The sequence below is a fragment of the Ambystoma mexicanum genome, chromosome 5q, assembly GCF_040938575.1.
Source record: "Ambystoma mexicanum isolate Mex_15411 chromosome 5q, UKY_AmexF1_1, whole genome shotgun sequence".
Taxonomy (NCBI): Eukaryota; Metazoa; Chordata; class Amphibia; order Caudata; family Ambystomatidae; genus Ambystoma; species Ambystoma mexicanum.
Genome location: NC_090933.1, coordinates 435752484 through 435766325, shown reverse-complemented (window position 1 = coordinate 435766325; position 13842 = coordinate 435752484). Strand labels below are relative to the sequence as shown.

The 13842-nt window shown below is 41.0% G+C and overlaps 1 protein-coding gene across 4 annotated transcripts in view; it reads left to right on the top strand.

Moving 5' to 3' along the window:
• Positions 1–13842, top strand: part of ZNF521 (zinc finger protein 521) — a 1002654-nt gene that overhangs the window by 890031 nt on the left and 98781 nt on the right. For all 4 annotated transcript variants that reach the window (XM_069620932.1, XM_069620931.1, XM_069620934.1 and 1 more), the window contains one exon: positions 5024–5139. In XM_069620932.1, coding sequence (XP_069477033.1) covers positions 5024–5139 — 116 coding nt within the window. The remainder of the gene's footprint in view (positions 1–5023; positions 5140–13842) is intronic.

Below are 13842 nucleotides of genomic sequence, written 5' to 3'. Positions count from 1 at the left end.
AGGTGCCCTTTGCATCTTAGGTTTGCTCCAACTACTTCAGACCTTATTCAGAAAGCCTAGATCTGGAGCAAATCTGGAGACACCTGGAGCATCTTTGAGATTCTCATGTGCAAATATGAGTCAAAACAGTTTGCTGAAGGGGCTCTCTGCGATCCTCCAGGGAACCCCAGATTTGCTCTAGTGTTAGTCTTTGGGAATCTGATCTAGGCTAGCAGGTGTACAGATACAGAGTTTAGATGAATATAGATATGAATTGTATACATTAAGTTTTCTGCATTTTAAGTTAGTTCCATATTCAGACTTGTTGGCGTTCTATTTCATGGAGCAGAACCTCATATTGCTGCGGTGTAGGCTGGATTCCGGCGTATGATAATGAGATTATAGATTGGCTAAGCCCAAACTGTGTTCAAATCATTTTCCACTCTTGTCTTCTGAGAAGCTCTGCACATTGACACTCATTCTTAACTAGACATACCCAGCGAGTGGCTTCAATCATTTACATGATCTCGTTTGAATTTCAGACTGAAGGACCTTTCCATTTTCTTTTTAATAACTTCTGATATTTCCTCATCTCCATCTTTAGACAATTAACAATATAATAAAAATGTATAGATCACAAAAACCTTTGACATGTTTTCATCCCCTGGGAATTAAAATGGTGTCAAGTTGCAGCAAATAACCCAATTTTCTTGTGGTGGCATTGTTAATCAATACATTGTCTCCTATACATATTAATATTGCAGCCAACCACTTTTGTGGGTCACAGTGCACCAGGCAACTATCAAAGGTCAATGCTGCCAACCCAAACTCTGCCGCTGGCATATACAGTTTTAAATTATTAATCTTATGTCTCCCAGGTAAACTGTTACTCAGACTTAGGCCCTTGTTTTGTAGTCATTAAAATTGAACATGTTTATATTATTGAAACACTTTGATTCGCTGCTTTGCCAGAGTTGAACTTAAAGTATCTAGAGAGAATTGCACAACATTTCCATTTCCGGATTTGTAGACTGCAGTTTTCTGGCACTTCTAAAAGGTACATTATCACATTCAAGTACAGTAGGTATTTATTTTATAGTTTGTAATTGAGGCAAAAAATTGCGAGTCCCACATCCAGTCATCAATTTACAATGCACTGTACCTCTATTGATGGAAACTCCACCTGTACTGCCCTCTGGTGACGGGTTCTCAAAACCTTTTTGAAAAGGAAAGAATCTGCATCAGTCCTACAGATAAGCAGCATAGTTGATGCTTCTACTCCCTAAAAAAACGGTGAATACCCCTTTACGAAGAAATAGGGAGTGAAAATCTCCTCCACAGAAAGCAGCCTGCCCACTGCTCTCACCCTGACCAAAAGATGAAGTATAACTCAAAAATGCATATTTTAATGTGCATTAGTGAGTTGATACAATTTAGCACGGATTGGAAAAATATATTGCTTTTGGAGTTGAGATCTATTTTACTTAAAAAAAAAAATACTCCCATTGGGAATGGGACATTCTTTGCGCCCTAAAAAATCATTTTGCACCCAGTCTGTTGAGAACAATACTCCCACAAATCCTATCTGGAGCACTGCCCGGCAGAACCCTTTTCTTATTTAATACCAGCAAAAAGAAAGGACTTCATAACAATGTATGTTTCTCTGTGCTTCCCTACTGTCAATGTTCAGAAATGATTGCCATTCTACTTAGTCGATCCTCAATCCTGGGAGTTTACATCTAAATCTGACCACCGTGTGGTTTTGGGGAGTAATGTTTTCATAATGTGCGACCAAGATTCTGACCTTTTTATTGATGTGCCTCGTGTCCTTATGCCTGTGCTTGAGGGGTTTGGTTTCGGATAGTACGCACATCACGCCGGATATATGCCTCTAGCAGCAGGTGATGCAAAAAGCACCCGTTTCCTACCTATGCCCTGAAAGGTTTGAGCCCTTACCCTATTTGTTAAGCTTCTTGAGGGATGTTCGAGATGAAGTAGAAAGAAATGGCTGAACCAGTTGGGCCTGTTATGTCGGAGGAAGTTGGCCAATGAGGGTACCCTCAGTCCTATCTATAACCACGTGGCGGCAGTGGTCTGAATGGGCGGGAGCGGTTGGGAGCGATGCTACTCTACGTTTTTATATTAAGTTTTACTTTTTCCTATTTGAAAAAGAAGCGTTCCAGATTGGCTTAGTTTTATAATAAAAGTGCAAGAAAATGTTTAAACTTGCACTTCAGGGCAATGCACTTGAATGTTCCCGTAAACAGGCACGTTTGGTTGCGGTCTGGATATGTTTGCATCTTATATGAAAGTTAGACTTGCTGTACGCTATGGCCAGATCCTTGGTCCCCAATGGTAGCGCCTGGTCATTGGTTCATGCTGGATACCCAGGAGCCTTTTGCTCCTGCTTATTGAATCTTAATTTTGCCCAGGCCTTGCAAATTCATAAAAATCCCACTACACCTGCAGGGCGAGTTCCTTAGTTTACATTCTCGACCTACGACAAATGCACATGCCCCAAGGTGACTAGTGGCAAAATATTTACTAGTGCATTTTGTAAAATCATGTCGCCACAGGCACACTACATATTTGGTGCAATGATCATGCACAGTGAAACTTGTATTTGCCTTTTACTGTTTTTGCAGTAAATGACTAATAGGTTTCCCCATACTCGCCTGCAAGGTCGAGTATCATGCAAATGGTATTTTGAATATCTTTTGATGGATTGATTTCAGGATGGAAAACAAAGTTTGTTAGTTTCTTAATTAAAAAAAAAAGTCATACACAGATCTAAATGGATATTTTCAGTGTTGTGCCTGCGGTTTTAGCCAAGCATATTCTACCCTTTGTATCGTAATGTTGAAGAAATATTCACTGTTTTAAAGTTCTCTTGTATAGATCTTCTATATATGAGATTTATTTCACTGAAGACCATTTCTCTTTTTATTTCAGCACGTTAGCTGCAAGGTCTACAGATTTTACGAATGTTTGAAAAGGGGATTTTTTTTTCTTGCTGTCTTTTAGACCATATTCTCTGTACCTGTGGTAGGAGAATTTAAAAATTGCAATGTTTTTTGTTTTTTTTAAATTGTAGTGGTCTAAGCCTTCAAAAACAATCCGCAATTATATGCAACCTATTGTGATAAATACCAGTCTTTAAACCCGCTTTTACTTTTGGAGTCAATTGACTGTCGAGCTGATGAGCATAATTTGGTCGCTAAGCTGGTCCCCTGCAGTCATTCAAGACATCCCCTTTGTTGACGCCCAACATTTTAAACATGTAGACAAACCAGATACAAAACTCTCATGCTGCAAAACTCTTGTTACAAGTGAGTAACATTTTCCTTATGTGTAAAGAACATTTTCACAAATCTATGTGCGAATATCTCAGTAGAACTGTCAGAAGACTGGTGTGGCCATCTGTTGGGGTGAACAAATCAAATACAAGACACCCACAATAATAATGTGGAACAATACGTTTGGGTGTGCATTGCATTATCAAAACTAGATGAATAAAGGGGAAATTAGCTGTACAGGACATATAATTTGCCAATCTCTGTGTATCCTCTGTGCTTTTTCTCACTGTTTTCTTCCCTCTGTCTCACTGGTTGTCTACATCTTTCTATGTGGGTTAGAATCGTGCTGGGCTGGAAGACACATATTAGGCAGAGCCACCCAGCCATTGCTGACAGCTGTGCAACCAGAAAAAACAAAATAGATTTTTGGAGGAGGCAAAGACTGTTCTTCTTTTTTTTCAAACCATTAAAATATCGAAGTTATTTAATTGCACAAATACTGCAAACTTGCTCTTTTTAAAAATGTACAATTTTACAATGTTAATTTCTAATGATCACTTCCATTATAGTTATTTTTAAGAAAGTTACACTGGTCTTCTTAAATTGACAAATGATCTTATCAAAAGTAGAATAACCATCTGTTATGTTTTCATAGGTTATTGAACACTACTATTGTACCGTTTTGAAATAGAAGGGGGCCAAATGACACCATGGAGAGTTCCTGCCTGCTTTGCATAAATCAAAAAGCATGTCTAACATAAAATGAGCAGAGATCTTTATATTTGACAAATGTATGTGATTGCATCCGTACATGCTTGAATCACAGGATGCACATTGAGCTTGGTGCTCGTTTTACTTTCAACACCACCCACCATAACAATATAATGTTTGTAACATTAAATCATATATGCTGATTCAGACAGCCTCAGGATTGTGATGAGGATATAATGGGTGCAACATCAGTTACCACATTGGTGGCCAAGGATAGCCCAGAGGTAGTGTTTCCTTTCCCCACACAGAATGTGTCATGGCAAGGATGGCTGTGCACTTGCCCACTTTCCGATTTGCATACATCCTAAGAGAGGTATATGTACAGGCTTGGTTAATGTCAATTAAACACTTGAGCACTCTGCTATAAGGGTGAGATTATCCCAATGACAGTCATGAAAAATGTGATCATCATGTAGTTATACAACTGTGGTCTTATATGTGCATTTCTGCAAACATCACTACCCTTCTGACAAAAGCTGCAGGGATGAGACTGCTTGGAAAGGCAGTAGGACCGAAGAAAGGGGGTTTCCCTACTTCTGCACTGTCAGCGTGGTTCTGGTTGAGGTTCTGTAAAGAGTATGACTCAACAAGAAGTAGATAATAATGGAAGAAAAGATTATCTTACTTACCACTTATAAATCTCACTGTGCTAAATCTTCTGCATGGAGCAAAGCCGTTACCAAAATCACACTCTGCCCTGTGTTAAATTGATCCATATGGATTGGGGCAGAAAAATCAGGAACTCAAATGGGGAGGCAACAAAAGGCAAGGCCTTCCGACATTGCGTAGGGCATAGTCAAGAGCTCCCCTGTAGGTAGGGCATTTTCTTTAAGATTGGTGCTCCATAGAGAATGCATGCCAAGGGGAGGAACTATCATTACTAAGCCTGTAACGTTTCAATCAGTAACTAGAGAATATGTGATGTCTATCACTATGCAATATAATCAAATCAATATTCTGCTGTTTTTTCATTTCAGTGTTTGTCCAAGCAAACAAGTTACAGCAGCATATATTTTCAGCCCATGGACAAGAAGACAAGATTTACGACTGTACACAGTGTCCACAGAAGTTCTTCTTTCAAACAGAGCTGCAGGTACAGAGAAACGTAGGAAACTATGCGCATAGGCTGAAGTTCTGTTGGGTTTATAGATTTGTTTGGCTTTTAGTAATTATTCTTTTTTTAACTTTAGTATCAGGGTGTGTAGGGAAGGGTTGAATATGAATGGAGCGGTGGAAAAGACGATCACACTCTGTAACAAGTGCAATGTGCTGGCTGTGAAACTACATGCCACTAAGTTTACTTTCATTCAAATGAAGTTTGCATTGCTAATGTATTTGACCAAAAGTCAACCTTTGTTGTTACTGATAAAGCCCAGGGATCCGGAACCCAATAACTTGTGTCTCTGTAAAGAACATATTGGTGTTTCTAACAAGAAAATGGTGGATTATTAAAAATACCTTAAAGCAAAATCCTAATATTTCTGGAAGAAATTGGGTTTCTTGCATTTTTTGTTTTGTACTTGTATGGAAAGGAGCAAAAGGGTTGTGTGCAAAGGTGGAAAGCAAATCCTGGATATTATGACTGAATAGAAGAGAACGGGGGTGGGGAGACAGACAGGTGAAGGTTGCAGGGTGTAGAATTACCGATGCAGGATAACCTATTCTTTGGAGGAGTGTTTTTTCCCCTCAAAATTCTAATAATAATGAGATGGGTCTTGTATGTGGTGGGCTGTTTTTTCAAGGTTCAAGGGATATAGATGTACAAGGCCTTTCCTCTTTTGTCTTCGGTCTTTCTTGCATTTGGGCACGGTTGTGTCTTTTCGTGCTTCATTTGCCTCCTGTATTTGTCCTTTTCCTGATGTGGAGGCTGTTACTTAAGCTGTTGTTGCTTTGCCAACGAACCAGGAGGTTGTGGAGAACATTTTGGCCTAGTGGCAGAGCAACTGTCGACCCCCCCCAGTAGGGTAATATGGTTGAACATCTTTCATTCTTTGATTACTGAGACAGCAACATGTAATGCAGTCTTTCATGGAGCCACTGCAGAGTCTGGAAGTCTGGCCAGAAGGACATTGCCTCCATCAAGATGACAAAGATTAATTCAGTTCCATGAGTTTTAAATAGACACTGGATCTCCATGCTTGGATGAGAACATGGAAGTTCTTGAGCTTTTGGTTATCTTTGCATCTGGAGAACATCAGATGTCCCTTTGTGTTTTAGCAGAGTGGTGATTTTTCATGTAGTGGTTGGAGAGCAGTCCTTCTATTGAATCCATGTAGAGACTGAAGATCGCTATGGAGATGATTGATACCCGTTAATGGTAGTTACTGCGTTCCACAGGGGCACCTCAGGAAACACTTTCGTCTTATAGATTGATTTAATTCCATCCAGTATGGAACATCATTTTTGTTTAACCCTAGGCACATGTGGATTGTGTTGAGTAATGTGTGATGGCATTGAGGGCTACTTATGGATAAAGTTAAACTTGGAGTCTTGTGTCGCTATTTTCTGTAATGCGGATGAATCTTTGAGAACCTGAATGGCAGCTGTTGTGGTGTAGCAGCCCAGTTTGAATACATATTGGTAGTCATGTGGTGGTCCATTCTATTTTGATTGTTTTACTTTGAAATTGTGGTTGTGTGACGTGGTTGTAATTGCTCACGTCACTGGGTCTGGAGTTTGTTTTCTCTAGAGGGACGATCTGTTCTGTTTTGAGAGTATCAGTTAAAATGTCTTTTTAAGGGAGGCATTGAATATGTTAGGAAGAGGGTGAAAGCATCACCATAAATGGCTACTACAGGACGTCAGTGTGGTTTGGTGTTGAGGGTATGAGGATGTGGGCTGCCTCAGAGATTCTTGTGTGGTCCATTGTGGCGTGTTCTTTGCGGGGATTGCTGGTATCAATGTGTTGTCTGATCTCACCAATTGTTCAGATGAAGGATTAATTGATGGTACTGCACTTTCAGTTGAAGATGATAGTTGGAAAGGTGGGGAGATTAGTTTAATTTTAATAGCTTTGGAGAGGATTTTTTCTGTAGGTAGTGTCTGTGATGGGCAGTCATTAATATGAGGCTTTAGCAATGCTGATGAGCCATGGAGGTTATTTCTCTTTGAGAGGTCAAATTGAGATTGAATAAGGCTTAATTTACTTAAATCATGTACTGAGACATTCGCCCCATTTCTAACAACTTGCTAAAATTGCCATAATATTCGTACCTCGAAGGCAACGCTACAGGTGTAGAGGCAGCGTTTATGCAGCTTGTCTAAAAACATTTAGAATTATACAATTCGGGCTCGTAGTATGCTTTCCTGTACTGTTGCAACAATCTACCTAAAGTGTGGCTGCCTCCCTTGAGCACTTAATGAAGGAAATGAAGACTGTGCTCTTCAAGGAGCACGTTGGCACCTGCTGAATGATGTGCCCAGGAAGCACACTCTCCTCTCATACTCCGCACCAGATACCTCTACCCGCTTCACTCTCCTGTCTGTATCAAATGCACTTTCCTCCAACCATGAATAATTCTCAACTGCTCTGCATCTAGAATTACTCTATAGAAATCCCACATCTATGCACAAACATGTACAGCAACGAATAAAGTAATTTTCCTTTTTTTTAAATTTATTTATTTATAAGATTTACACAAAGAAAAACAAGCAAATCAATTAATATAATTAAAACAAAGCAATTAAGTACACACAGAATATAATATACAAATAACCATCAAAGAACTAATACAAACTTATAAAATCATCCCAGATCTTTTCATGTAATCTCAACCTCCCTTGTCGCTTATAAATCACCCTCTCCATGGTTGCAAGCCCAGACATTCCCTCAATCCAGTCTTCCACAATAGGTGCAATCCGTGTCTTCCAGCCCCTCAGAACTAGTTTCTTGCCCAAACTAGCACCACGGAGCAGACATTTTTTCCTTGAAACGGAGATCTTCTAGCAATTCACCTCCCCCCAAAATCGTCGTCATGAAATCCTTTATGTTGGATAAAGTAATTTTCCTGTGTAGCAAAATACGCCTGTGCAACCTTCCATCACCCAAAATTAGAGGTGCTTAGTAAGGATTGTCATGTGCAATGTAGAGATCCTTTGATATGACAAAAGCCGCCCTTGTTGCCATAGGAGAAACCCTTCTCCCAAATGTTTCACTGAACACCAGGGAAACGATGGATTCTATGTGCAGGCCCAGCCTTTTGGATCATTGCTGTGGGGGTATTTTGGGTTATATAGTATGAATAGAAGAGGGCTTAGGTGTATTTTTTAAAGAAGGATCATGCTATTTCTTCTGTTAGACTGCACATATTTGAGACTGTCCACTAATAGCCTGATTTTGTGTAGAACTGCAGAGAAAACTAATTATGCATTTGTAAGCGCTGGCTGAATTGGCCTTAGGCAAGTTCACAGCATGCAGGTCTTTTTGTTTATCTGCTTCCATACGCTAACCTCCTCCTAGTGTGTTTCTGTTTTGAAAACCTGATATCTCTGAGCAGTGCAGAGACATGAAATTTGACAAGTTTGGACCTCTAGATTATGTGTTAACAGGAAAGGCACTCACAGCCAGAAGGGAATTCATTAAGGCCTTATACTGTGCAATGTAATCACAGCCATACTGTGGTAATGGCACAAAACCTGCTTTGAGCATATTACAACATTCCATGTATAAGAACCCCTAAATATAATGTAGCACTTCACAAATTCAATGAGAAGATGGGACTCTGCTACCATGGCAGTATCTATCTGGTAAAGCACCAGAGTGACCTTCATAGTGGTGGAGGGCTTCTTAACGCTGCGGTCCCACCTGCATGCGCATAAGTATCACAAGCTCATAAAATTAGAGAACTATATAACCTATTTTCAAAACAAACGAATTGAAAACCCAAAGTAATTACCAGACACACCTGAAACCCCTTAGCCTGAGCCCAACCCCAGTAGAAGCACAGACCAAGGATGAGTGAGAAGACTAGAAGTAGGCCAGGGTGGCCATTTGGAGGAGTAGAGAAGCAGAGCCTGGCACAAGTTGGGTTTGGGAGAACGCTACAAGGAGGGGGATGGGAAAGGAGAATTAGGTAAAGTAGTGGTGGAGATTGGAAGCAAAAGGGGGTGAAGTGAGAAGGACAGGGGGAGGAAATGTAAGAACATCAGAGGATGGAAGGTGCCAAGCAGCAGCAGCAGGATGATGGTGAAGAAGACCATTGGTGCATGAAGGGGGTTGGGGGATCCCCATGTGGGGGCCAGAGAATTGGCAATTGTAACCGGCAAATAGTGTCAGGTTGATGTAAGCACCAGTTAAAACAACCTTAGTTTTAAGAGGAAAGCACAAGAGGGCACATACTGCCCTTGGCAGGTGAGAAGCTCTGTTTTATAGACACTGAGCCCATGGAGGGCCACAACAAGTGCAGGGAGATCAGAAATGTTAGGATCCCCTGTGGAAAATGGGTGCCAACAGCTGATGTGGCTCTCCGTACCTATGAAAGTCCGATTGCAGCTTCTTTTACAACAGGTGGCTGAGACAAGATGATGGATACAGGGATTTCAGGTGGTGATCTCAACACCGCACACAGAAAGATGACTGAGAATCTGGTGAGGAACTAAGCAATCAAGAGATTGGGCACTCTGCATTCCCTTCCAAATCCTCATCTGCTGAAGAGAATCCTTTTTTCAACATTCAGCCTAACAATCGCTGAAGGCATGTTCATGAACTTTGAGTTACTGAAGGTACAGAGAAGCAATCATTTTTCAGTTGTGTTGAGAATAAAGAGACGGTTTAAAAGTTAATTCCATATCACACATCCACATTACCTTGCTTATAATAAAGACTTTTTTCAAAAGGAACTGAAGCTGGCCTAATGCAATTCAATCGGGGCTTCCGTGCTTTAAAAAGCTCTGATAGCTCCCAGTAGCGCAATGAATTACATTTAAAATGCTTCCCTTAGTATATAGATACCTATGGCCAAGGAAGCGGGTGCATCTGTCCCATAGCCCACAATCGTACTTACCCACTCAAGCCCTGGTATCCGGATCAGATCATGCTCTGGCTAAACCTAAAAAGAGATCCAAAACGAAGTGCGATGGGAGAGTCCTGATGGTGAGCCGGACTATGGTTTGCTCTCCCTAGGAAATCCAAGCTTCAACATCTCTCGAGCAATTTAAGTGGGACCTGAAAATAAATTGCTTTCCAGGATTCTACTGCAGGTGATTGATTTAGCTAATATCCTATAGACACATAATCACATACGCGCTGGCAAATAGTGCTCCTGGCTTTAGAGCGATACTCGGTCCGACTACTACATACTAAATTGGATATTCTCAAAGTTGAAGACATTTAAGAATGGAAAAATGAGTATGGGGATGTTTCATAAGAGCTTAGTTACTCACCGGAATCTGGGTGGGCAGGAGATGGGTGACCTCGGAGATATCACAAACTGCAAATATAGGAGCCTTTTAAATGAATGCAAGCACCATTGCACTTTGTTTAAAGAGGATACACATTGGCCCGTTAATGTCTACTTTCAGCTTAAACTATAGAAAAGGTATTTAGTGTTTTAACGTAATGTTTCTGATAAATGTCACATGGCTCTTATCTGGCAAAGGGATAGGTTGAGTCCATTTGATTGGGAGTCATTGGTTACATGCTGGAGACTGTACAAATAAATCTGTACATGCATGTAAGCAGCAAGACCTTTGGTTTGAAGAATGAATAATGGCGTATTATCTAAACATATGCTCTGGTAACATCACATATTAACAAGGGAAACTGCATGTATCCTGCAGATTTGGCATCTTGGACACACCCGCGTCTGAAGGTTCTAGTGTGCAGAAGCTCACATGATTCCATAACTGAATAACATTGAACATATTGCACCAGGCAGGACGCTCCAGGCAGACTAGTAGTCCAGCAGCTTGTGTTGTTCACTTGGTCTTTAATGAACTGTGTGCATTGTAAAGGTGTCGACGAAGGAAGCTGATACAAACGTGGCATGATTTTAGTTGTAAACCTTTATTTCTCAAATAGAAAACCTCACTGTCCCTATCCCTAAGAGGGGTTTCCCTGCCTCAAACTTAAACTAAAGGAATTGTCAGCATGTGCTTCAAATCCAAGTTCCACCAACTGTGTAAAATCCCACTCTTACCCTCCCACTATACCTAAAGGATAAACTAAGAAAGTTACTTCTTCAGGAAAATGGCTCCCTTCACCTGCTTCTTGAACAATGTCCAAAGAATATTCTCTTTCAAAACAAAATACCGGGGGGTGGGGGGATGAGGTGGGTGGGTATGATTCACTTCCCCTGGCTTACGGGCAAATTACACCCTTCTGCTGGTGTAAACGTATGCCGTTCCCAATAGTACCAGGTGGAATGCCTCCCTTCCCCTGGGGTCTTGAGTACAACACTCACCCCAGTACCAGGAGAATATCTCATTTCTCCTGTTACTTTGTACAGTTCACCACAAGGCCAGGGGGGAATGACTCCCTTCCCCTGTCATCTTTATCACAGCTCTTTGTCCGATACTAGGGGAAATGACTGCCTTCTTCCGATATTGCTTGGCACAATGTCTTCTCACTGCTGGGATCCCAGGCCCTTCTCTGCTTATGCCCATTAATGTCATTGCTAATACCGGAACACAAAGGGTATTCTGTATTTGATGACCTCTAAAAGGTCAAACTTGCATTCCTACCGTGTATTCATAATACATGTTAGCACTTAATCACGGTCTGTGGAGAAGAATTTATGTTGTACCTATTACATGTGTATACTCAGTACATCATATACTTTTAAACAACACTCACTGGGGGGCCGTCACTCTGCAGAGAGATATGGGACCCCCAGTCTAGAGGAGAAAACAAAAGGAACTAATACCGCTTCTTACAAAGACAAAACTCATTTATTAAAAATCAGACTTAGTGTTTTAGTAACAACAATAATTAATAAGACCAAATTGGAACAAATGGGGCATTTTACATTAGATAATGCCCGGTATTAGATTTTTTTAGGGCTTTCTATTTTTATTTAAACAACGTAATACTAGCACCTATAAAGATCTTACACCTCTTGCTGATATCACACACCTAAGGATCCTACCCAATAAGGTCCTTACATTATGTCAGGTTGTTTTATGACATAAATCATAGAAAAGCATGAGTCCAGCTCATATTATAATAAGGTCGACCGGTTTCATAACCACACTTGTTTAGGTCATCTTCTTCAGGACATGTAGTTTCAAAGAAAGGGGTGTTGACTCCCTAATGGAAAGACTTTTTCCAGATGTGTGTTTGCTTTTCTATGATTTATGTCATAAAACAACCTGACATAATCAATAAGTATTGAAAGTGACCTTAGGTATAGGTCTGTTTTACTGTGTCTATATGTATGTAAGGACCTTATTGGGTAGGATCCTTAGGTGTGTGATATCAGCAAGAGGTGTAAGATCTTTATAGGTGCTAGTATTACGTTGTTTAAATACATTTTAATAATATACAACGTGCTGCATAGAAAGCCCTAAAAAAAATCTAATACCGGGCATTATCTAATGTAAAATGCCCCATTTGTTCCAATTTGGTCTTATTAATTATTGTTGTTACTAAAACACTAAGTCTGATTTTTAATAAATGAGTTTTGTCTTTGTAAGAAGCGGTATTAGTTCCTTTTGTTTTCTCCTCTAGACTGGGGGTCCCATATCTCTCTGCAGAGTGACGGCCCCCCAGTGAGTGTTGTTTAAAAGTATATGATGTACTGAGTATACACATGTAATAGGTACAACATAAATTCTTCTCCACAGACCGTGATTAAGTGCTAACATTGCTAATACCGGGCCAGGGAATAACCACCTTAACCTCCGAGTCAACCCCTGGGTCCCCTGTGTTCTCATGTACCTCCCCTTACTTACAGGCCTTTGGTATGTTGCTGGGACTTCCTGAGACAGGGGCACACTTCTCCGACTCTGTGGGCTTCTCTCCCCTGCACTTGTTGCTTTGCAGCGTCTTCCTGGCTTTGGGATTCAATCTGCCTCCACTCGGGGAGGAGGAGGAGGTTTGGGGTGGATAACTTCTTTGGTGTTCTCCTGCTGCTCTCTGCTTTTCCACAGCTGTCGGTCAGCGTTTGAATCTGCTGTGCTGGAGAATTCAGACACAGACTACTTTCCCCAACAGGACTGGATACCTCTGTACCTGCCACAACTGTGCTTCTCGTTATGGCTGTGTTTGGCTCAGCAGTCGGGCTTGCCACTTCTAACAGTAGTTTGTTCGTTTTTATACATTGTATCTAGTTTTTCCCATGCGGATTGCAAAGTCTTTGTTACGGACTCAATCCTCAACCAGTGTTATCGCAGTCAATGATCTTTGTCTCCTGTGTTCTGCCTCATCCTAGTACTTTTGGCTTTAGGCCCTATGTTACATAAATAGGTAGGTTTGCTTTCAGTGTACTGGCTCTGGACATTAGCGAAGGCTAAGGAAAGTCGGGGAGTTGCAATATTCATTGGGCTGTACCCCAGGTGATTATTCCTATTCCCAGAGGGTGTGTCCCTCCTCATGAGGTCCACCTGCATTAAACCACCCCTAGGGTGACTATTGGGTAGCAGCCTCACCTCCCTAGCTTCATGGAAAGGGGTTTCCCCTCTGGGTAGAAGTGACGAGAGTAGGTGAATCGTCACAGAATCCTTATTAAGGGAAAATTACATTGTTATAATCCCCTCACACTTTGTCCTAGTCCATGATTCTTTTCCAGCCCCCAAGCTCCTAGGAGAAAAGAATGGAGGGTAGTAGGTTTGCTATCCATGCAGCTGTTATGGAACAACG